The sequence below is a fragment of the Leucoraja erinacea genome, chromosome 4 (assembly GCF_028641065.1).
Source record: "Leucoraja erinacea ecotype New England chromosome 4, Leri_hhj_1, whole genome shotgun sequence".
Classification (NCBI taxonomy): Eukaryota; Metazoa; Chordata; class Chondrichthyes; order Rajiformes; family Rajidae; genus Leucoraja; species Leucoraja erinaceus.
The window spans coordinates 82,916,556-82,942,811 of record NC_073380.1 but is presented as its reverse complement, the minus strand read 5'-3'; the positions used below and the strand labels follow the sequence as shown (position 1 = coordinate 82,942,811).

Below are 26,256 nucleotides of genomic sequence, written 5' to 3'. Positions count from 1 at the left end.
AAGGTGATACAATATATAAAATTATATGAGACATAGATATAGGGAACAATCAGTATCTGTTTCACATGGCAGGGTCATCTCAAACTAGAGGGCATAAGTTTAAGGTGAGAGGGAGCGATTTAAAGGATATATCTTTCACGCAAAGTAATTGGTATTTGGAATGAGCTGCCAGAAGAGGTGGTGGAATCAAGAACAGTAACAACATTTAAGAGGCATCAGGTACTTGGATGAGCTGAGCATAGAGAAAAGTGGAGTTAATGAAAGTAAGTGGGATTAGTGTAGATGGGCATGTTAACGTCATAGATGTGGCAGACCGAAGGACCTGTTTCTCTGCTGAACAACTCTTTACTGACTTTATGACATTAAACTTCTGTGAGCTGTTCACGGTAGTGTGGTGGGGCCTGACCTGCCGTGCCCTATCACTAAACTAATCTGCCTTTTTGTCCTGATCCGACTCTGCCAGTCGATCTGTCTTTCTGTATCTCTCTGCCCCTTAAATTGCTCGTTAAAATCCACTTTCCTTACTCTGCACTTGCTTCTCATCCATGTAATAAAAAGGAACTGCAGATGCTGGTTTATGTCAAAGATAGACACAAAATGCTGGAGCAACTTTGCAGGTCAGGCAGCATCTCTGGAAATAATGGATAGGTGATGTTTCAGGTGGGGACTGAAGAGAAGTAGGTGTCTTTCTTTGCTTCTCTTATCCGCTGCTGCTTACGTGTTTTGGTGTTCAATAATTCTTGGCCAGGCTGGTGTAATCTTCCTTGATTCATCTTGTTGTGTTAAAGGCAATGTACATGTGAAAATTGCAGTGTGCTTGTGAGTTAGTTCTAACGGTGTGTTGGGATGGGAGGGAATGGGGGTTTGGAGGGGAGATTGCAGCTGGTTACCGAAAGCAGGGGCTTTAATGCTTTTCACAGCAGCCCAAAGTATTTGTGATGGTGTCATCTGCATGGTGACATGGACAATGGCTGCCATCCTTTAGCATTTCCCCCAAGCAGTAGCGGGCCAGTAAAGGTGTGCTCCAATGTAGTGGATGAATGGAACATGCTCTCGTGTTCTCTCATTGAGCGATAACTGTCGGATATGGGACGGAAGTTGGAGCCTTTTGTTACCAGCTCATATTGTGATTGTCATCATCGTAAATTTGTCAGACAGTCGTTTATCTTCTTGCCTGTGGACCATGCTGTGCATGAGCTTGGCACTGCCTTACTGGGAATAGTAGCAGTGACTTTGTTTATAAAGTACTTCATTAGTTACAAATTGGTTGGATGGAATACGCAGTTCGTTAGGTTTACCTGGCAAACAATACCAGTGTGAATCGGGCACAAAATGCTGGAGTAACTCAGCAGGACAGGCAGCATGTCTGGAGAGAAGGAATGGGTGATGTTTTGGGCCAAGACCCTTTGAAACGTTGCCCATTCCTTCTCTCCAGAGATGCTGCCTGTCCGGCTGAGTTACTCCAGCATTTTGTATCTATCTTCGGTTTAAACCAGTATCTGCAGTTCCTTCCTACACCAGTGTGAATCAGTCTGGTTAAGGGGTTCTGACAAAGACCTTCACTTAACTATGTCTTTCATAGATGCTGCCTGACCTGATAAGTTAATCAGGCACTGTAAGCCAGCATCTGCAGTTCCTTGTGTGTAAATAATACCAGCACATTTGACCCAGTCAATGAAACGTCACAGAAGGAGGCCGTTCATCCCATCAGCTGCTTTTGCACATGCTCTCGTGTATGTCCACTCCGTGTATGTGAACTCTTTGAATCTTATTTTTTACACTTAATTGCACCAAAAGCAAATTAAAAACGGCCATTGACATCCTTGGGATGTGGCAGGAAACTGGAGCACCCGAAGGAAACCCTCACGGGGGGGGGGATACGCAAACTTTATGCAGATGATGTTGGGATTGAACCCTGGTCACTGGAGCTGTTTGGCCACAGTATCTGGTGCACCATCATACTACCTTACTGAGGCCCGTGCAAATATGGTGCTTACATGTCCGAGAAATCCGAATAAGTGGTAATCTGAGTTTCACCGTACCTTAATTGGTACACGTGACAATAAACACACCTTTGAACCTTTGAATATCTGCTTGCTTATTTTTGTATAGCTCTGCTGGTAAGTTGCAAGTCGCAGACTGCCAAAGCTTGTGCAGTTTATTACAGTCTCCCGTCTGATTTATTTCGGAAATGGTCAACACATGTAATTTTCCAAGTCTCCCTATTGTTATTAAAGATCTTCCGGGCTGCTTTGGGAATTACATAATGCGATCATCGATCAGATTGCACTGAGATTTGATACTTGGTTCACCAAGTTCTGGTTTCCATGACGACTACCTTGTTTCCTCTGCTTAATTCTTATAACATATTCCAAAGCATTCTCCTGGCAGCAACCTTCTTGCATTTGTTTAGGTGTCAAGGGGATGTATTTTCAGTTAATCCAGCTTGTTAGCTCCATAACCATTTTTGGCAGTGGTCTGGACATTCTCGTCCCTGCTTTTCTTACTCCAGCTTTCCCAGCACATTCCCATCCAGTCTCGCTCACAATTCCAACCGATTGTGAATCCACAGGAAAAAAAACTGTCTGACTTTAGCTAAATAATTCTTGTCTCACAGAGTGCTGCAGCTGCCTCACAGCTCAAGTGATCTTGGTTCGATCCTGACCTCAGGTGCTGTTTGTGTGGAGTTTACACACTCTCTCTGACCACGTTTGTTGCCCCGTGTGCTCTGATCTCTCCCCAAATCCCAAGATGTAATGGGAGGTTAAATGATGATTGTAAATTGTGCTTTGGTGTAGGTGGCTGGCAAAAAAAAAAGCTCAAAGAGGACTTGATGGGCATGTGTGAGGTATAATGAATTGCAGGGACAGACGGAAATAAAGAGAGGGGAAAACAAGGAGAACTGAAATATACAAGCACTTCAGATCCAGATGCAAACTGACCTCTGATGCAGAGACATATACCCAAACAGGCCATTTGGCCCATCTTGTCCATGCTGACCACATTGGCATTTTGTGCTAGTCCCATTTGCCTGCATTTGGCCCATGTCCCTCAAATTCCTTTCTATCCATATAAGTGTCCAAATGTCCTTGTATCTGTCCAAATGTTCCCACCCTCCAGTGTTTGTGGCCATGACCCCAGCTCTCGCTGCACACCCAGATCCAGGCTCCTGCTCCAACTTTGGGCTGTGGGTAAAGCAGCAAACATTCCTAAGTAGAAACAGGCTACTGTTTTTTGGGTTGAAGGACTGAATGGCCTGTTCCTCTCCAGATGCTTCTGTTTTCTATCCCCTGTACACATCCTATGTTCCTTCCAGCCCTGACATCCCTCCATGTGCTTCCCCATCACTATCACCCTCATCGCTCCCAATCTCTGGAACATCCTCATGCGCCCACTACACTCCGAGTTCTCAGTTCTCCTTCAATCCTGACTGTTTTAGTTTCCCAGATTTCCATCGGTCCGCATTAGTGACACTGCCGTTCAGTTACAGAAGCCTTGAGGTCTGGCATTTCAACATGCTCAAACATATTCAATCTCCCATTCTAATTTACATTTGTTCCATATAATCATAGAGTGATACTGCACAAAATCAGGCCCTTCAGCCCGCTGAGTCCATGCTGACCACCAAACCAATCATTTACACTAATCCTACTCTCATCCCATCTTATTCCCCACATTCCACCCACCTACACAGGGCCAATATACAGTGTCCAATTAACATAGCAACCAATCTTTGGAATGTGGAGGAAAGCGGAGAACACAAGGAAGACCATGTTAATTTCCAAGGTCATGAATGAAACCAGTCTCTGGTTCCTGCCTTAGTGATCTTGCCAAGAGTCAGGTGACTTTCCCATTGCATGTGGTGCTATGTGGTATACGGTGTGTGAGGTGATGTGTATGGTGGGCTGTGTGGTGTGTGAGGTTGTGTATTGTGGTGTGTAGTGTGTGATGTGGAGTGAGCGGTGGTGAGTGGCGCTGTATGTGGCTGTGTCCGTTGCAATCTTCTGTGGTGGTGGTGTTTGCTCTCCCCCGTTCTAACTGCTGGATCTGTTGCTCTGCCTTGTGTCTTGGCCAAAGCTATGAGTCTGCATGTATGCAAGCATAGTCTCAAACTATGGCTCTATGGGTGGGTGGAAATTCTGCCAGTGCCTGCATGAATTTTACAGTGAGCCTGATCTAACATTCACTCATGAAGCTAATTGTGTTACATCTGGTCGCCAACCAAGAACAAGCACTGTGCTGTTTGAAGCTGCGAATTCTGCCATGCGTCCCCTCCACTGTTACATCTGCCTCATGCCCAAGTCCTGCTCATCTCATGTGGATTCCATTCTTGTTATTCCCAACTTTAAATCAGTTCATTCAGAAGGTTTAAATCATTTGACCCCTTTCTATATTCATCACATCTTTCCAATGGCTATGGTTAAATGGTTGGCAATGATTAAACCTTGGAACATTTTTCCCCCCCAAACTACCGCGCATGGGTTTGATGCAGCTTCTTCACTCCCATTTACAAGATGGGAAAACTGACTGTTAAGCTGAGCATATCCGGAGATTGCAAGGGATGGTTTTACCTGCTCCAGGCTTTTTACATTATGAGCTGCAGAAGTTGATGTTGCCTTGTGATGATGGGCTGTGGAATGTGTATGACTTATTTCTTGCTTAAAATAAATCTTGAGCACTTTTGGAGGCTGAAAGTGCAGTTTCCCTTTGAAATACATTTATCGTGTGTTCATTATATATATATATATATGCTGTACAAAATGTCAGCAGTGGTTTGATGTATAAGTTGTAATGTGATTTCTATTGGCAAGTCACCATTGCCAGAAGATCTTTTTTTTTTCAATTTAGTGCTTAGCAGGAATGTTCGAAGCTGAAATTTAGTTGCAATATGAGTTCTGGGCTTGAGATTCAGGCCAGGCTTGTTCATCTCCCATTCTCTATACATTTGATAGTTGTCCCTTTAGCTCTCAAAGGCCCAAACTCTGGAATTCTCTTACCAGATGTTATTGCCTCTTGAGCATCTCCTTGTTCAAGACCAAGCCTTTGTAGAAAGTCCTGGTAGGAGGATTATTGTCATGAGGAGAAATTATTTATTCTGTGGCGTAAAGGAGTCTGGAAGGAGGTTTAATTTGAAGGATATAAAGTTAAGACAGCCAGTGACAGGGTTAAGAGGAGAAACTCCAATAAGCAGGGAATAGTATCCTCAATAAGGATTGTATCATAATTGTATAATAATTTATTATGGATATATGTTTGTATTGTATTTATGGTGGTGGGTTCTGGCTTGTTTTATTGTAGTGTAAATATTATTTTTAATAATTAAATAAATTTTGTTGTAATAAAAAAAAAAAAAAAAAAAAGCAGTGAATAGAGCTTTATATTAATTGCTGAAAGGATTACAGGGGAGGAATGAGGGAGCTAGACAGGGTGGTGACAGGGTATTACACCCACTGCAGTTACAAACTGGCTGAGCAAGTGCCTCCTTCTGTACTGTAAATTTCTGAGTCCAATCTACGGAGAATGTCCAGCTGTTCAGTTGGAAGCATAGAAAGACCAGTCAGACCACAGCAGACAGGGAAGTCACTTGGTCCAATCATCTCACATGTTTTTACAGATTCAGCGATATCTCCTGAATTGAAACAGATGATAAAACAAAGTATAAAAAGCTTGTGAGATATGAATTGCTGCTGACTATGAAGTTAATCCAACAATTTAATTAGATTGAAGCTCTTGAGGTGCTGTGTTGGGTTTGAAGGCATTCTTGAAATCACAGTCAGCTGATGTGATAATAAAGACCAGACACTTCTCTTTTTCCAATTCAAGCTGTCATGTTACCATCTCTAGACTTTCTTGATTAGTACGGGTGTCGTGGGTTATGGGGAGAAGGCAGGAGAATAGGGTTAGGAGGGAGAGATTGATCAGCCATGATTGAATGGTGGAGTAGAAATGATGGGCCATCTGTTCCTATCACTTATGACCTTATGACCTTTATCTGTAGCCCCAGTATCGCTAATAGACATTAGACAATAGGTGCAGGAGTAGGCCATTCGGTCCTTCGAGCCAGCACTGCCATTCAATGTGATCATGGCTGATCATCCCCAATCAGTACCCCGTTCCAGCCTTCTCCCCATATCCCTTAATTCTGCTAATTTTAAGAGCCCTATCTAGCTCTCTCTAGAAAGCATCCATAGAACCTGCCTCCACCGTCCTCTGAGGCAGAGAATTCCACACACAATTACTTCATGCAAAGTAAGTTATGGTTTCTCATCTCCAATTGTCCCCGTAATCCAATCCAATCCAACTTTATTTGTTAAGCACTTTAAAACAGCCAATGTTGACCAAAGTGCTGTACAGAAGAATAAACAAGACATCATAAACAGACACCATAACAGCTCACATGAGGCGCAAAAATTACATATGAAATACAATCTTTAACAGGGTTTGCTAACTTAATTGCCTGATTGTCAGTAATATTTCTGCCTTGGCAGACCATCTGATTTGAAACACTCATCTAAACCTGGCAACAAATTCAGATCCAAGAGATTCAAGGCTGATATACCAGTCTAGTGCAATCCATTGCTATTTCCAACTGTTCAGCTCCTGGCAAATTAGTTGGGTTAGATCGATCATAAAGCTGACATCTAAAGGCTGACCTTGCAACTCCTCAATAATTTGTTATATAAGAAAGTCATTGAGATTTTAAAGGGGTATCCTGCCCATTTATTAGAACGCTGCTGGCTACTATATGTGAGTCTTGAAACATTGAAGCCTTCTTGTCAGTGCTCTAGACCAGTTGCACTGATGTAGGCAACCAAAATTATGGGTGACTGGGGCAATGGGAGCTGAACACAAACTGATTTAGTTGGAAAATAAATTGCAGGTACTGGAAATTTGAAGCAAGAACAGAGGATGTGCTTACGGGAGGTAAATGTATTGAAGACTTGTGAACGTATGTGTGCAAGGATCCTGTGTGCGCGTGTGTAGATACAGTGCCCTCCATAATGTTTGGGACAGACCCATCATTTATTTTTTTGCCTCTGTACTCCACAATTTGAGATTTGAAATAGAAAAAAATCACATGTGGTTTAAGTGCACATTATCAGATTTAATAAAGGTAATTTTATACATTTTGGTTTCACCAATTAAAAATTACAGCATAGTCCCCCCATTTCAGGGCACTATAATATTTGGGACACAGCAATGTCGTGTAAATGAAAATAGTCATGTTTAGTACTTTGTTGCATATCCTTTGCATGCAATGACTGCTTGAAGTCTGCGATTCATGGACATCACCAGTTGCTGGGTGTCTTCTCTGGTGATGCTCTGCCATCCTGTATTGCAGACATCTTTAGTTTATGCTTGTTTTGGGGGGTTGTCCCCTTCAGTTTTCTCTTCAGCAAATAAAAATGCTCAATTGGGTTCAGATCGGGTGATTGACTTGGCCACTCAGGACTTTTAGCTTTGAAAAACTCCTTTGCTGCTTTAGCAGTATGTTTGGGATCATTGTCTTGCTATAGAATGAAGCACTGACTATGAATTTTGAGGCATTTGTTTGAACTTGAGCAGATAGGGTGTGTCTATACACTTCAGAATTCATTATGCTACTACCATCAGCAGTTGTATCATCAATGAAGATAAGTGAGCCAGTAACTTCAGCAGCCATACATGCCCAGGCCATAACACCCCACCCACCGTATTTCACAGATGAAATGGTATGCTTTGGATCTTGGGCAGTTCCTTCTCTCCTACATACTTTGTTCTTGCCATCACTCTAATATAAGTTAATCTTCATCTCATCTGTCCACAAGACCTTTTTCAGAACTGTGGTTGCTCTTTTAAGTACTTCTTAGCAAACTGTAACCTGCCTATCCTATTTTTGCGGCTAACCAGTGGTTTGCATCTTGCAGTGTAGCCTCTGTATTTCTGAGCATTAAGTCTTCTGCGGACAGTGGTCATTGACAAATCCACACCAGACCTCTGAAGAGTGTTTCTGATCTGTCAGACAGGTGTTTGGGGATTTTTCTTTATTATAGAGAGAATTCTTCTGTCATCAGCTGTGGAGGTCTTCCTTGGTCTGCCAGTCCCTTTGCGATTAGTAAGCTCACCAGTGCTCTCTTTCTTCTTAATGATGTTCCAAACATTTGATTTTGGTAAGCCTATGGTTTGGCTGATGTCTCTAACAGTTTTATTCTCGTTTCTCACTCATAATTTTTCACACAGAGAGTGGTGAATCTCTGGAATTCTCTGCCACAGAAGGTAGTTGAGGCCAGTTCATTGGCTATATTTAAGAGGGAGTTAGATGTGGCCCTTGTGGCTAAAGGGATCAGGGGGTATGGAGAGAAGGCAGGTACAGGATACTGAGTTGGATGATCTACCATGATCATATTGAATGGCGGTGCAGGCTCGAAGGGCCGATTGGCCTACTCCTGCACCTATTTTCTATGTTTCTATAGTGGCGTCTTTGAATTTCATTGGCACAACTTTGTTCCTCATGTGGATAAACAGCAATAAAAGTTTCCAAAGGTGATGGAAAGACTGGAGGAAAGACTAGGTGCTGAGAGCTCTCTTATACCTGCATTAAGGAGGCAATTAAACACACCTGAGAAACGCCTGTGAAGCCATGTGTCAAAAACATTATGTGCCCTGAAATGAGGGTCTATGTATAAATACAGCTGTAATTCCTACATGGTGAAACCAAAATGTATAAAAATGGGCTTTAATAAAATCTGACAATGTGCACTTTAACCACATGTGACTTTTTAATATTACAAATCTCAAATTGTGTAGTACAGAGGCAAATAAATAAATGATGGGTCTTTGTCGCAAACATTATGTAGGGCACTGTAGATGGTACGAGGACTGTGTGCATGTTTGGGGTTGGTGTGGCGTGGATTGTGTGTGTGTGTGTGCGGTAGGTGTGATGTGGGGAATAAATACTAACATAGGCAGTTGAGTCGAATAGCTTCTCTCTATGATTGACAGACCAGCACTGATGTGGAATTGTTATGGTTACATGTTTCATCTCCCACACTCATTAGACCATGACCAATTGTTTCCCGATCACCATTTCAGACAAGATTTATTATAAAGAAGGGTCTCGACCCGAAACGTCACCCATTCCTTCGCTCCAGAGATGCTGCCTGGACCTGCTGAGTTACTCCAGCATTTTGTGAATACTTTATTCTGGATGTATTGAAGGACTTCATAGTCTCTCGGAGAATAAATTCAACGGTGGTGATGATTTTATTGTCATGCCTCGTCATATTAGTTTGTCGAGTGGAGTCCTGAACCAGGGCTATGCATTCACAACTCCTGCCCTTAGTTTCTATTATCCTGATCAGCTGAGGCTTTCATTATCTCTTATTTCCTCCATTATCCTTCACATGCCAGCCATCGCAGTCTGTCAGTGTCCCAACATGCTTACTCCCTTGCTGAGTATAAGTAGTTACAACTCGCGTGTTTCTCTGCAATAACTGGCTGCCTCCTAATTCTGAACCCTCTTTTGCATTATTACATTGGATTATTATTGTTATATTTACCGAGATACAATGAAAAATGTTGTTTTGCGTGCTATCCAGTCAAATGACACCAGACATGAGTCTATTCAAGCAATGCGCAAATACAGGCAGTGGAAAGAGAAAAATAAATTGAGTGCAGCATATAGTATTACGGCGATATAGTGTTACAGTTACTGAAAATTTGAGGATTTTTAAAAAGTGCAAAAATCCGCAATGAAAGGTAGACAAAAATGTTGGAGAAACTCAGCGGGTGAGACAGCATCTAGGGAACGAACGAGTAGGTGACGTTTCGGGCCAAGACCCTTCTTCAGGCCTATTCAGACCTATAGTTTTTAAGAAGGAACTGCAGATGCGGAAAATCGAAGGTACACAAAAATGCTGGAGAAACTCAGCGGGTGCAGCAGCATCTATGGAACGAAGGAAATAGGCAACATCTGAAGATGGGTTTCGGCCCGAAACGTTGCCTATTTCCTTCGCTCCATAGATGCTGCCGCACCCGCTGAGTTTCTCCAGCATTTTTGTGTACCTCCTATTCAGACCTATACCTCTTCTCCGGAGATGCTGTCTGACCTGTTTTTTGTGTCTATCGTAGGTTTAAATCAGCATCTGCAGTTCCCTCCTACACAAGCTGTTCCTGACTGGTTTTACATTCTTTCAATCTTTTTCATCTTCTACCCGACAGGAGGCGGGAGAGGAGGGAATGACCGAGCTGTGAATGGTGCTTGATTATGTTGGCTGCTTTTCGAAAGCAGCGTGAAGTGCGGATGGAATGAATGGTGGAGAAGGAGGCTGGTTTGAGTACTGGAGTGGGGTGCAGTTTTTTGCAGTATTGGGCAAAGCAATTACAAAACAAGTTGTAATGCATCTCAAAATACTTACAAAATTCTTAAGGGGTTGGACAGGCTAGATGCAGGAAGATTGTTCCCGATGTTGGGGAAGTCCAGGACAAGGGGTCACAGCTTAAGGATAAGGGGGAAATCGTTTAAAACCGAGATGAGGAGAACTTTTTTCACACAGAGAGTGGTGAATCTCTGGAACTCTCTGCCACAGAGGGTATTCGAGGCCAGTTCATTGGCTATATTTAAGAGGGAGTTAGATGTGGCCCTTGTGGCTAAGGGGATCAGGGGGTATGGAGAGAAGGCAGGTACGGGATACTGAGTTGGATGATCAGCCATGATCATATTGAATGGCGGTGCAGGCTCGAAGGGCCGAATGGCCTACTCCTGCACCTAATTTCTAATTTCTATGTTTCTATGTTTCAATAGGATGGTTTCTCCTCCGTGTAATTCCGCCCAGTTTAATTCTCCCTAGTGTCTGCATTTCTCCAGTTGCGCCCTCCTGATCAATCCTCTCCCTTCCCCCCCCCCCCCCCCCCCCCCCACAATTCCCATCACTCTACCCTTACCACCCATCCCTTCCTCTGCCTGTGCCCCAAGCTCTGGACATCTAACCCTCACTGTCTCTCGCTCTCCTAGAAGACGCCTCTTAAAACCAGTCCGCAAACCGTGCCCTTGACCTCTGTCCTAACACCCCCAGATGTGGCTTGGTGGCAGTTGCTTCGGGGTGACGACACTCTAGGTAGTGCACACCAGGATAGACTCGTCCGTTAATGGTGGGAATCAGTCATTGCCATCTCACATGCCACCTTGTTTTATGCATGTCCCGTGCAGCGTGCAGCCATCTGCGGGGTTTCAGCATGCCTGTCGAGATGTGGTTTTGGTGTGAGCTTTTGTTACAGCTCTTGACCCTGCTGTTGGATTATCTCCCCTGTTGTTCTACAGCGAACACTGGACTGTACCCAATCTGTAAAGGCTGTCTCCTTTGTTCGAAGGATAATGGATGCCTCAGCTGCCAGCAGAAGCTGTTCTTTTACCTACGGCGGCAGGGCATGCGTCAGTTTGGGGAATGTCTCCACTCCTGCCCCTCGGGGTACTACGGTCTGCGGGCACCAGAAATGAACAGATGTGCAAGTAGGTCTTACTTTATTGTATATGGGGAATGAAAAAATTGTTCTGCTTATGTACAGCTTGGGCCTTCTGCATGGCCCCCTCTGTTAGATTAGATTCCTTTATGGTCATTCAGACCTTTCACACTGAACCTGCAAAAAGTACATTTGACTGATTGAAAAATACAACATGGAAATAGGCCCTTTGGCCCTCCACGTTCATGCTGACCATTCGATCACTCGTTCTCACTCGTCAATGTTACCCCACTTTAACATCCACTCCTAACATACAAACCCACGCAACACTGTCACAGGGAGAAGGTGCAAACTCCTATCTGAGTGATTTGGGCTGAAACATAGAAACATAGAAAATAGGTACAGGAGTAGGCCATTCGGCCCTTCGAGCCTGCACCGACATTCAATATGATCATGGCTGATCATCCAACTTAGTATCCTGTACCTGCCTTCTCTCAATACCCCCTGATACCTTTAGCCACAAGGGCCACATCTAACTCCCTCTTAAATATAGCCAATGAACTGGCCTCAACTACCTTCTGTGGCAGAGAGTTCCAGAGATTCACCACTCTCTGTGTGAAAAATGCTTTTCTCATCTCGGCCCCAAAAGATTTCCCCTTTATCCTTAAACTGTGACCCCTTGTCCTGGACTTCCCCAACATCGGGAACAATCTTTCTGCATCAAGCCTGTCCAACCCCTTAAGAATTTTGTAAGTTTCTATAAGATCCCCCCTCAATCTCCTAAATTCTAGCGAGCACAAGCCGAGTCTATCCAGTCTTTCTTCATATGAAAGTCCTGACATCCCAGGAATCAGTCTGGTGAACCTTCTCTGTACTCCCCCTATGGCAAGAATGTACTTCCTTAGATTTGGTCAGACAGGAGTGAGCCTGAAGTAAGCTCACTCCTTGGGAATGTTGTCATTTTTATTTGGAAGGCTTGAGGAATACACCTTGTTCTACTGGGTCACATTTGCTCTGCGTCGCTGCTTTTACTCTGATTTATGTTGGTGCCTGGTGTGGTTTTCAAACTGGCTTTTCTCTTGGCACAGTTTCAACAAAGTTAGAAATGAGCATCTAGTGTGGTTGCATTTTTTGTTTGTCAGTGAGGCCCCTGGATTTGCTTTAAGACCTCTGAGGCACTCTCCTAAATTCTTTGTGGCCCTGACACTTCCTCTCACTTGTTTCGTTATTGCTGGTCACCGGGGAGGCGAGGGGTGGGGTTGGATAGAGAGGTGTTGCTGAAGTGGGGGTGGGGGAGCGGAGATAGTGGTGATGTTGAAGTGGAGGTTAGGTGAAGAGGTAATGCTGTGATGGAAGTGGATGTGGAGGGATGTTGCTGGATTAGGGGTGAGGTGGAAGAATGATCTTGGAGTTAAGGTGTGTAATGCCCCTGTCCCACTTAGGAAACCTGAACAGAAACCTCTGGAGACTTTGCGCCCCACCCAAGGTTTCCGTGCGGTTCCCGGAGGTTGCAGGAGGCTGCAGGTAGTGGAAGCAGGTAGGGAGACTGACAAAAACCTCCGGGAACCGAACGGAAACCTTGGGTGGGGCACAAAGTCTCCAGAGGTTTCTGTTCAGGTTTCCTAAGTGGGACAGGGGCATAAGGATGATGTTGGGGTGAGGGTTTGCTGGAGGGTGTTGAAGGGGTGGGGTTGGGGGTTCTGGGATAAGAATGGGTGGGGGTGATGTATAGGTGATGTACAGGCCCTATAGGTGCCAGAGATGGAGTACTGATACTGGGGTGGGTTGGGGCTCGGATGAAGGGGCAATGTTGGGGTGGAGACTGGATTAGGGATGGCATGGAGGATTGACTATTCATTGGGGGTGATGATGCAGAGGTGGGATGAGGTGGTGGTAGATTGGTAATATTGGGGTGGAGATTGGTGTAGGGAAAGAGGTGCTGGGCTGATGAGGTGGGAGTGATGTTGCAGGGGTAGTGGTGGAGGTAGAGTGATGGTGCTGATGTCCAGTGGGGGTGATGATGGAGTGTGGGTGCTGATGCAGGGTAGGGTGGTGGTGCTGGGGAGGGTGGTGGTGCTGGGGTGCGGTGGGGTGATGATGGGGTGGAGGGTGATGATGAGAGTGGGGTGAAGTGGTGTTCCTCAATGAGTGTTTTATGCCACCTTTTCAGGTCTTGCTGACGTGTAAACCTAAAAGATTCACTCTTAAAGAATTAAGAGTCAGCCATTTGACTCTTCAAGCCTTTCCCCATTCAGTATCGTGGCTGCACCGATCTTGGCCTCAGTCCACTTTCCAATAGCTCCCTGCATCAACAACTCGCCAACATCTTGTCAAACTTCCCCTTTGTTCCATTCTGTGAGGTAGAGAATTCAAAGATATAAAACCTACTGAGAAGACTTCCTCCTTGTGCCCATTGGAAACGGGCAATCTCTTACTCTCATAAACACACAGGAGCCGAGGCCCAACCTGCAGAGCCTTGCCAGATGTGGCAACCCATTCATTCCGGGAATCAACACAGTGAACCTTCTGAACTGCATCATAAACAAGTAACGACCTCCTTAAATCAGAAGACCCAAACTGTGTGCAGTACTCCACACAAGGTCTCACTGGCATCCTGCACAGTTACAGCAAACATTCCCTATTATTATACTCCAAACCTCATGCAATGACTGATGTTCAGTGGCCTCCCGAATTAACTTCTTGTACCTGCATGCCAACTGTTTATAGTTTATGTTCCAGCAATCCTGGATCTCTTTGTCCACTTTACTGTTATTAATTGAGGACAAGATTTAATCACTGCCTCCAGTGGGCTGTGTTTGAGGCCCTAGTCCTGGTAGCCAAGCCCTGGAGTCTCAGACCATTGATAGTAAATTTCCACCACAGGACCCTGGGACCATATCAAGAACCCTGTTATTGTTGGTGGCTTTGGCAAAGATTAGAGGCCATCTGTAGTGCTTTTGGGGTGCTTTCTTTGATTGGAGGTTTAATTAGAGGTTTCATCACCTAACCCATGCCACCTACCATCCTGTGCCAATGTTCCTTATCTTCAGTCAAGTCAACGTTATTATTATCTGCACAAGTGCAGTGATGTAGAGGTACATTTAAGATATTGCTTGCAGCAGCATCACAGGCACATACCCTCAGACAATACACAAAGCATCAATTATACGACAGTGAAGAATAAAAGACAGAAAAGACATTAGTGCAGAACACAATTAGAAAAAATAGTCCATTGTAGTGCAAGACTACAGTGTAGTCTACAGTGTTCCATTGGTGAGGTAGGATTAGGGCTGTGCAGGTTAGTTCCAGATCTGATAAATGAAGGAAAGAATCTGTTCCTGAACAAGATGGTGTTTGTCCCTCCTGCCCAACTGCATCAGTGAGATGAGGATATGGCCCGGATTGTGGGTTCCTTGATGTTAGAGGCTGTCTTCTTGAAGCAACATCTCATACTGATGGTGGGGAGGGTTGGGTCCGTGAGTGCAAATTCTGTAACCTCTTGCATCCCTCTGCTTTAGAGTTGCTGTAATATGGGCATTATACAACCAGTCAGGATACTTTCCACAGTGCATCTGTAGAGGTTTGTTGAGAGTGTCTGGTGACATGCCAAAACTCTTTAAACTTTAAAGAAGTTACAAGTCTAAGCTCATGGATTTGTTAACTAAATGAAAATGGATATAATATTTTTATTACCTGATTGGATATGAGGTGTCAGTAGATGAAAAAGCTTTTCTTTCCAAAGTGACTTATTTTTTTAATAAGCATGAATGGTATTCAAAGAAAATTTTTGTTGCCACTTATAAATCCCAAATAATTTTCTCACTTGTTTCCCACTTTGTTTCTGGAGACACTGCATGTTGTGGAGGTGACAGAATTGCTGGTAGATAGAAACATAGAAACATAGAAATTAGGTGCAGGAGTAGGCCATTCGGCCCTTCGAGCCTGCACCGCCATTCAATATGATCATGGCTGATCATCCAACTCAGTATCCCGTACCTGCCTTCTCTCCATACCCCCTGATCCCCTTTAGCCACAAGGGCCACATCTAACTCCCTCTTAAATATAGCCAATGAACTGGCCTCAACTACCCTCTGTGGCAGAGAGTTCCAGAGATTCACCACTCTCTGTGTGAAAAAAGTTCTTCTCATCTCGGTTTTAAAGGATTTCCCCTTTATCCTTAAGCTGTGACCCCTTGTCCTGGACTTCCCTAACATCGGGAACAATCTTCCTGCATCTAGCCTGTCCAACCCCTTAAGAATTTTGTAAGTTTCTATAAGATCCCCTCTCAATCTCCTAAATTCTAGAGAGTATAAACCAAGTCTATCCAGTCTTTCTTCATAAGACAGTCCTGACATCCCAGGAATCAGTCTGGTGAACCGTCTCTGCACTCCCTCTATGGCAATAATGTCCTTCCTCAGATTTGGAGACCAAAACTGTACGCAATACTCCAGGTGTGGTCTCACCAAGACCCTGTACAACTGCAGTAGAACATAGTAGATGCAATGGGGGAGCCAGTATTATTTTTTTAGGGGAGGAGAATGAGCTACCATGAAGATTTTAATTGTACCTATACCTCACCATACTTGTGCAAACTGCAATAAACTTGACTTTAGTTAAGTATAATTTAGCGATACTGCATGAAAACAGGCCCCTTGGCCCATTGAGTTCATACTGACCAACGAACACTAGTTCTATGTTATCTTGTCCTAAATGTTAGGGTGAATTTACAGAAACCAATTAACTTACAGACCTGTACATCTTTGGAATGTGGGGGGAAACCAGGGTACCCGGAGAAAACCCATGTGGTCGCAGGGAGAAGGTACAAACTCTGTGCAGACAGCACCCGTAGTAAGGATCGACTTGAATAAAGGGAACCCAAATTTCTATTGCTTTACCACCTTGTGAGAGAAAACATTTGGCAAGTAACAGACATGGATCATTGGTTGAAAGCATTTAATTTTAATTCAATGTTTCAAAGTGCCTGCAAGTTCATTGTGGTCTTGGCCAGTGCTAACACCAGACCCTCGTCTTGTGCCATCCTGCCCTTCTCTCTGCTAATGTGGCCTGACATCATTCCTTCAGCGTACTTGGTTCACTCACTGCTTTGGTTTCTCAGAATATTAGTACATTCCGCCAACAATTATGTTTTTCTGCTTCATTGATTTATTGATTCTTTGTATTTCAAAGTATATATATATTTTTTTGCAATTTGCCATTAGTGACTTATTTATAATGCAATCGAAGTGTCAACATCTCCTTTTATAATTTGTCAACCGGAGAGTATTTGCTAAAAAAAACGCACGTGTTCAGACTTAGTGACGTTAGTCGTTTTCGCTGTCTCCAAGACACTGATGTTTGGTCCGTGATGTTTGATTTTCCAGCTCTTCCCCAAGGCCGTGCTACATCCTTGCATCATTGCTTCTGTTACATTGAGAGCACCTGTTACAGTTGCTACGAAATGGGGCTAGTCATCTTCGACATCCAACAGGAGGTGGAGTTAGATGTGAGAGTGTCCTTCACCAGCAGCAGCTGATCCAACGACAGAGACCCCAGTGTTTGCCGGGGGCCAGAGACAGGGGTTGAGACATGGGGTGGGTCTTGTGACAGAGGCGAGGCAAGTGTAGTGAAGGATAGAGAGGCACCAGGCTGAAATAGGGAAGGGTCAACAGAGCACAGAGGCTGGAGAGGAGGGAGCGTGATGGTAGGCATAATAAAGCCGTGTATATCGAGGGAAGGGATATTACATGGAGCATGACTTTTACGATAAGTCTAGCTAATTCATTCTGGGAGGTGAGTGGCAGAGAAAGCAGTGAATAGTGAACAAGGGACATTGTCCTTCATTCTGTTTACATCGCTCACTATTCACCCTGTTCCTTGCCCTATCGCTGACTTTCTCTGTTTTCTCTCCCTCGTTCTCTCACTTGTACTCCATCTCTCTCCCACACACACACTATCCTTCTGTAACTACCACCCGCTTTCTACCCCTCTCTCGGTAAAGCGAGGAGTCCCGGCTACATTGCGCCCAAAGGCATCTTCCATCACACCAGGAGAGTTAGGAATTAGGCTAGAAGCACTCCCATCCCCCATGAGTCTGAAGAAGGGTTTCTCCTATCTCCTTCGCTCCATAGATGCTGCAGCGCCCGCTGAGTTTCTCCAGCATTTTTGTGTACCTGCTATTGTGAATATTCAGCTCCTCCTACACCTTCCTGATAACAATAGTAACTGTATTTTTCCTCTGCGAGCTGAGATTTATGGTTCTAGCTACTTTTGTGGTGTTGTTGGTCTGCACACTCGGCTCTGTCAGAAGGATGTGGTTTGAGGCTGTGGTTTGAAGCTGCGGTCTAAATTAATATTTAATGTAGTACCAAGGGACTGCTGAATCTTCAGAAGTCTGAACTGAAGTTACAACCCGTCCTCACTCAGTTTCATAGGTCATTTACATTATTTCAGGGATGTCCTCATCCCTCCACCTTCCACCCATGGTCTCACCACCACCCTCACCCCCTCTCTCTCCGCTCTTGCAGTTCTTTGCAATATCTAAGCACGTCCAATAGTGGCTTCTCAATCCTACCCGAATTAAATCTTCCCTGGGCCCCAAACTTGGGAATTCCCTCCCTGTACTCTCCCACCTCCCTTTTCACTGTGAGATGCTCCTTAACCCTACTGGTAGTTTTGGCTACCTAAGCAAACCCTCCCAACATGGCTCAGCTTGGTCTGATAGCTGCTCCTCTGGATGATCAATTATATTAAATGCAGACTGGCTTGAACAGGGGAATCGGGTCTGCTATTATTTTTGACATCATGCCCAGCCTCGGTCCTTTTTTTTAATTGAAATGTTGCAGTGCTTGAGGTTATAGTCCTGCCTGGGAGTGTATTTAATGTGGTGTTGCAGCATGGATGCGAGTCCTGTATTAAATGGGTCAGTTGTAATTAAAGTTGTGTGGGAGGCAGTTGACCGCAGCTGCTTTCCATTTCAGTACCTGGTGATACTCCCTCTCGTTCCCTGTTTAGTTTTTGCAAGAAAATCTGATCTGATTGCACTTTTCTAGTGAGATTTGCAGACCTACACCCACTTTCTTTCTAACAGTAGTTTTGTTCTGTTTTAATTTCCCTCCTAGGATGTAAAATAGATAATTGTGACACGTGTTTCAGCAAAGACTTTTGTACAAAGTGCAAAGCTGGTTCTTACTTGCACAAGGGGCGTTGCTTTGAAGAATGCCCTGAAGCATTTGTACCATTGGAAGAGCACATGGAATGTGTGGGTAAGTGATTTTGTGTAACACCCCTTAAAGAGGGGATAGTGTATGTTTCCAGCAAATGGTTCTGTTTAAGTTTTATTAACACCCTGTGTTCAGTCTAATACATTTAGTTGTATTTTCTTGCAATTGGTACATTGAAGAATTACTGCTTTTCCTCAGTTAGGAAATGAGTACATTTGGTGGCCATTACAATTTTGCGATTTGGAGTTTGTGTTAAAGTATCGACAATATTGTGAATAGCCATTGTGGAATTTGTACTAAAGTTGGAACAGCCAGAATGGACATCTGTAACAAATCATGTTACAATGCATTGAGCTACTAAATAGATCAAAAATATATCGTTCTCAACTTTGAAAGCTCCACATTCCCTGCCACCCACAGCTACACTGATGGAGATGGGGGGGGTAGGAGGAGGGGTAGGAGGAGGGGGGGAGCGGGGGGGGGAGGAGGGGGAAGTGGGGTGAGGGGGGGGGGCAAGTTCCAACTTTCACTGCTCTCTGTATGGCAAAGCATTTCCTGAATGCCTTAAAGTGCCCGGTTCTATATAAACACTAGTAGCACTTTCCTCTCTCTTGGATTCACTTCATCATTTGAAAAGGTTCAGCAACCTCAAGAATAAAAAACAAGCTGAGTAAAACCACCATTATTAATCCTCTGAGCCACTGTAATTTTTTTTGCACTGCACCAAGATCCAACTCCCTCCATTCACCAAAGTCAGTCTTGCCCTCCCAAGCACTGATGTTGGTAAATGCAAGAGATACATATACTGGGATGGTGTTTACCAGTGCCTGCTAATACAGAGGCTGCATGTACATGGGTTGCATACACCGGAGCTGTGTATACCAGTCCTGCATATACTGTGGCCGTCTATGCTGGGGTCTATGTGTCCTAGAGCTGTGTAACATCGGGTTTTGATTCTTCCCTCTCGGTCAACTTCTGCCCTTCCAGCCTCCGACTGGAAGTCCGTGCAGAGAGTGGTGAGAATGGCTCAAAAAATCATCGGGACTTCTCTCCCCTCAATCAGGGACATTGCGAGCAAACGTTGCTTGTCTAAGGCCAGCAGCATTATAAAGGACCCCACACATCTCCATCATGGACTGTTCACTCTGCTGCCCTCGGTCGAAAAGACATCGTAGCATAAGGAGCAGAACGTCAAGGTTTTGCACCAGCTTCTTCCCACAAGCCAACAGACACTTGAAAGCCATGTAAATGGGCCGCCACTATTATCTATTTTATCTTTTTATCCATTTTATCCTTCTGTTTATTTTTGTGTTGCATGGGGAGCCAAATGCAACGGAATTTCGTTTAGAATTGCATATATCGATGTATTTCTAAATGACAATAACGTTTTGATTGATTGATTGATTGAACATGACCGATCTTTATAACAGAATGCCTTGGAACTTGTCCTTGGACCAATTGCTTGCCTTTCTGAAAAGCCTGACAGTGTACTCCTGGAATATTTGACTCCAAATATTATGCAACATGCGGAAGGTTTAGTGACTTCAATCCCACCCTCCCAGGTTTGCTGACACCTGGGATGTACGTGTGGTGAGGGACTCACTAGTCAGTGTGGCAAACTATGATGCAGTTGAGACTTAGAATTTCTCAGAATCTGTGCCCGACCTAACATTGCATGCTTCTTGTCTTCAGAGGGCTGTGAGGTTGGACCGTGGAGCAGCTGGGGAACCTGTATAAAGAATGAAAAAACGTGCGGTTACAAGTGGGGCCTGGAAACCAGGAGACGGCAGATTGTGAAGAAGCCAGCGAGGGATACCATTCCCTGTCCAACCATCGCAGAATCCAGGAGATGTAAAATGGAAAAGCGGCACTGTCCAGGAGGTAAGGGAGTCTTTGAGCAAGTCGGCAATCCTAAACATTGATTGCTTCTCTCTCCCAAGATGCTGCCTGACCTGCTAAGTGTTTTGAGCACTTTCTGTTTTTAATTCAGATTCCCAGCATCAGCGGTTCCTTTCATTTGCCCTCTCTCAGCACTGCTCTCCACCTATGTGTTGCTCCTTCAATGTTGCTCTAGTAGTAGGAGTGGAGTGCATGGTGTGCCATCCTTGATTTTCAGTAGGTACAGGAGATGGCTTTGAGTGCAGCTTCTGCTGTACCTGGGCATGAGGTGTAAACCCTGCCCATGAGTTTGGGAAGAGCCTCCACGATAGCCACCTCCTGGTGTAGTGGGACTCTACTCTTTTTGAAGAGCAAAATAGTGCAGGATTAACCTCATCCAGGAAGAGAGACTAGGTGCAGCCAACATTGTTGTGGTGGTTTGGAGTTTTGCTTCCAAGTCTTCCTTCTCTCACTCTCCCTTTGCTTGTTCCATCTCCCTCTTTCTCACCCCCTACCTCCTGCTCGTTCTCCTCTCCTCTCTTCTTACCATTTCTCTCTTTGTCTCTCTTCTCTTTCTCTCCCTCTTTCTCTTTCAGTCCACATCATCTCATCCCCTTTCTCTCTTTTCCTCTTTCTTCCCTTCCCTTTCTTTATCCTCTCTCTCTCTCTCTCTCTCTCCTTTTTTTTGAATGCTCTTTGTGACAGACGTGTGCATGATGTGAAAAAACAAGACAAATTACTCCATGAGTACATCATTATTAGAATCCTAACACTGTGGTGCTGTCAGCTCTTGGTGCCCCTGAACTGCACCCCATGAGTAAATTACCCCAGCCTCAAGAAACTTTCTAAATGTTGGGCATTGTTAGAGTTTGGGTTTCCTTCCAGGAAACCTGGCAACACCAGGCCTGGTACCAATGTAAGATCTTCAAGCTGATTGTTTCTGGAGTATTTATTTTCATAGACATCAGTGATACCTGTCCAGGAAGGATGTACTTAATAAAATCCAAAACAAACCCAGAGAGTTGTGAATTTATGGAATTCCCTGCCACAGAGGGCAGTGGAGGACAAGTCACTGGATGGATTTAAGAGAGAGTTAGATAGAGCTCTAGGGGCTAGTGGGGTCAAGGGATATGGGGAGAAGGCAGGCACGGGTTATTGATAGGGGACAATCAGCCATGATCCCAATGAATGGCCTCCTGCTGGCTCGAAGGGCCGAATGACCTCCTCCTGCACCTAGTTTCTATGTTTCTATGTGTGTTGTTTTATAGAGCTTTCTCAAAACAGAGTTGGGATAATACTAATGCAAAAAATGGTGCAAATAGTTAGGCCCTAAAGTCTATAAGAAGGAACCCATGAGCTAATACATTTTGTTAATATCTTGTTGCTGGTTACAAGAGTTACAAGGTATGGGGAGAAGGCAGGCACGGGAGATTGATGGTGATCACAATGAATGGCGGTGCTGGCTCGAAGGGCCAAATGGCCTCCTCCTGCACCTATTTTCTATGTTTCTATGTAAACCTGGTAACAATGTAAGAATGAAATGTAAAACATCAGATTGTCCATAGTATTCTTCAACACAGGACACTAAGAACACCAGGACGTTGCACCTTTGCTGGGCCCAGACTGGTTAAAGAGGTGGTTAAATGTGTGCAATTGAGTATGTTGATGAACTGTTGCACCCAGCAGTATATAGGACAGAAAGGACACAGAACAGTATAGCTAAAGAACAGGCCCTTCAGCCCACAGTGTCCGTGCTGAATGTGATGTCAAGACCTACCTGCACATAACCCATATCCCACCATTCCCTAATCCATATACCTACCTAAAAGTTGTTTAAATACCACTAATGTATCTGCTTCAACCACCAGTCCCGACAGTAAATTCCAGGCACTCACAACCCTCCTTTAAACTTTCCTCCTCTCACCTTAAAGCAATGCTCTATAATATTTGATTTTTCCATCCTGGGAAAAAATATTCTGACTGTCTACCCTATCTGTGCCTCCCATAATGTTATAAACTGCTATCAGGTCTCCCCACAACCTATGGCATTCCTGGGGAAACAATACTATCTGTCCAACCTCTCCCTGTAGCCAATACCACTCATCCAGGCATCATTCTGGTAAGACTCCTCTGCACCCTTTCTCCACATCATATAACCATATATAACCATATAACAATTACAGCACAAAAACAGGCCACCTCGACCCTTCTAGTCCGTGCCGAACACATAATCTCCCCTAGTCCCATATACCTGCGCTCAGACCATAACCCTCCATTCCCTTCCCATCCATATAACTATCCAATTTATTTTTAAATGATAAAAACGAACCTGCTTCCACCACCTTCACTGGAAGCTCATTCCACACAGCTACCACTCTCTGAGTAAAGAAGTTCCCCCCTTGCTGAAATGGACCAGAATTCCACAACATTCCTTATTACCTTGTTTTTTCCCCTTTATTCCTTTTAATCTCCTTTTATTTTAATGGCCCTGATGTTTATTGAGGCTGGGTACTGACAGGACAGTCAGTATATATGTTCGGCGTTGTATGCACAATGTACCAGATGGCATGTCCACACTCCCAACAAGGTTGAACCTCAAGATGCCCTTCACCGATCTCATTTGGTTTCTCCCCCTGTCCCACTTAGGAAACCTGAACGGAAACCTCTGGAGACTTTGCGCCCCACCCTAGGTTTCCGTGCGGTTCCCAGAGGTTTTTGTCAGTCTCCCTACCTGCTTCCACTACCTGCAACCCCCGGCAACCACCTGCAACCTCCGGGAACCGCATGGAAACCTTGGGTGGGGCGCAAAGTCTCCAGAGGTTTCCGTTCAGGTTTCCTAAGTGGGACAGGGGCAAAGACTTTTGCTGGGATATATATATTTGATCCCTCAAGTCTCCAGCCCCAGCAGTTTCTGTGTGGGCTCCCCTGGACTTGGAGAGTGCGTGAATGTTTGCGTCAAAAGCCCAGGACGCCACGGCCGGTGGTGACCACACCGCTGATTCTGTGGCCATCATCGGTGATCGATAACCAGCTCCCTTTTAAATCCAGACGATTCACATCAGTTTTACTCTGCAGCGACCGCGCTGGCATTATAACTTGGGTCTCTTCAGTGTCCGCCCAGTGTGCTGTGTTTAACAGCCCGGTGCGCAGTGAATGAGTGTACACCAAGTGATCAGACAGCGGTAGAAACACCGTGCAGTCCGTGTAACTGCGCGGTCCCGTGGATGTCCCGCGGGACACATGTTGATTGGGAAGCACAACACGCCACGGGTGTCAAGCGCTCTCCAGTGACCCTACATCACCTCACTCAGTGATTGCATAGCTCACTCTACCTCGACGGTGTAATCTCCACTCAGTGACTATATAACGTACCCCACTCTATCCTGCAGGGCGCCAAGCACTGACTGTACAATGCATCACACACTCGCTGTTATACGCCACGCTACCACTCACTCTCCGTATAGCGTGCCACGATGTGATTGTACAGCGTGCCGCACAAGGGCCGTGTAGCAAGCCATACATTACTGACAGCGCTCCTGCAAAGATTGTGTTGCATAGCCCGTGGACTGTGCCGGTTTCAACAGATTGCATTTCCCAGGCCAAGAAACCGAAGTAAATTTTAAAAAAATCTTAAAATGATCCAAAACAGTTTCAAACATCATTATGCACTTTAAATGAATAAGCCATTGGAGATTTTAAATTAATCTTGTAAATAGTCGAGAGTTCTTTTGAAAGGAAATTCATTCTGAAATGTCTCTGCTTGACCGCTCTGTTACCCTGCATCCCGCAGGCCATTTGCCTCTAATTCAACCGAGAGACACCTCTCGCAGATCCTCCAGTCTGGCATCGAGCTAACTGTTGGCTTGGGCATCGGGAGGTCAGCAGGGAACCGGAACCGTGACTCTCTCGTTGACTTCTGCGGAGTTCACTGCAGTTGTCCGCACTTTGCCAGCGCGACGTGAGAAGATTCCTCAGTTGCCGCTAGTTTGCTGCTTGTCATTGCAACCAGATCATTGCCACAAAGTGCTCCCCGCTGCCCTCTCTCCGCGCCTGCTGGGTGGAGAACAAGGCAGTATTTTAATTAGAAACCATGCGGTATTTATGGATGTAGCAAACAAATAAGGAGGAAAGAGCAAAACCGCTGTAAACTGTGGAGGAACACGCCAGCGCGCCAGTGTATGTTTTGAATTACATGACTCACTGGCCTCTTGGAAGTGTGATCCGTCTGGAAAGGAAACTAGTTTGTGTTTTGGTGCTGGATGGAAAATTAATTCTTCTTTTGAAAACTTATGAGCAGCCCAAGTTTTATTGCTCAACGTTAAACGTTTCTCCTGTGTTTATTAGCTGTGGGTGTCGGAGGGGGCGGGAGGCAAGGAGGAAGGTTTTTTTTGGGGACATTGCAGATCTTTATCTAACGAGGAACGCTGCACATGTGATTGTGGAATGTTCAGTGGACAATCACGCACAGTATTTCTGTAATCTGGTGATCAAATTAACGATCGTTTTCCAGAGAAGCGTCTAAATCTCAATGTGAGGTACTCGACGTTCCATTAGACTGGGAGTGTGAGGGCTACAATTGCAACAGAAACTAGTTTGTATCTCAAAATCCAACCAGCTGCTTATCTTGGTTATCATGCCGCTGTGGGATAAGATTGCGAATTGGGGGCCCAGGTTTTATGTATCATATGTGTTCAGGGCGGCACTGGCGCAGCGGTAGAGTTGCTGCCTTAACAGCGCCGGTGAACCGGGTTCGGTCCAGACTACCTTTAAGGTGAAGGGCCCGTCTCCACGCAGTATCTCTGAACTAATGCTGACACTCTCCCTAATTGCTATTCTGTGGATTCTACCTAGAAAGATACATTCGGTGTAACGAGTGCACAAAATAAATTAGAAATGCTAATCCAAAAATGAAAAAAAAAATGTATGGATGAGTGGATGAGATAAGACCTGAGTACCTTACAGGTCTTCACCTAGCGAGCAGAAGCTGCAGGAGGCTCAGGTGGTGAGGATTCTAAATGGGGACCAAGAGGGAATAGATGCCTCTCCTGGCCTGTGATAAATTGCTGAGTGGAGGGAATAAATTGCAGAGGTGCCAGCTGTGATCTCCCAACTATCCTTGGATCCAAAAATTGACACAAAAAGCTGGAGTAAATCATGGCTCAGGCAGCACCTCTGGAGAAAAGGAATAGGTGATGTTTCAGGTCTGGACTCTTCTTCAGACCAAGAGTCAGTCTGCCTTGGCCCACCTGATCTCCCGGTTGCCAAACACTTTAACATCCCTTCCCATTCCCACACTAAACTTTCTGTCCTGGGCCTCCTCCACCGTCAAAGTGTGGCCAAACGACAATTGGAGGAACAGCACCTCATATTTCCCATGGGCAGCTTACAACCCAGCAGTATGAATATTGATTTCTCCAACTTCAAGTAACCCCTCTCTCACTGTCCTTCCCCCACCTTAGGCCTCATATTTAGTTTCACTCGGCCTGTTGAGTTTCACTGTATGCATTACTCAGTATCACCTTACCCACTGCTAACAATAGCCCATTGTGGGCTCCACCTTTCCTTGATCATCGTTGCTGACTTTGATTTGTCTTTTTGTATATCTTTCATTAGTTTGATCTATGTACCCCTTCATATCTCTCGGTTCCATCTCCCCTGACTCACAGTGTGAAGGTGCCACAATTGGCTTGTGATCAAGATTGAAGGCCATGGAATAAAA

General features: G+C 44.8%; 1 protein-coding gene across 1 annotated transcript in view; it reads left to right on the top strand.

Moving 5' to 3' along the window:
• Positions 1-26,256, top strand: part of rspo2 (R-spondin 2) — a 100,032-nt gene that overhangs the window by 48,674 nt on the left and 25,102 nt on the right. Inside the window, exons 2-4 of the mRNA XM_055634677.1 lie at positions 11,300-11,488; positions 18,558-18,701; positions 20,352-20,540. Coding sequence (XP_055490652.1) covers positions 11,300-11,488; positions 18,558-18,701; positions 20,352-20,540 — 522 coding nt within the window. The remainder of the gene's footprint in view (positions 1-11,299; positions 11,489-18,557; positions 18,702-20,351; positions 20,541-26,256) is intronic.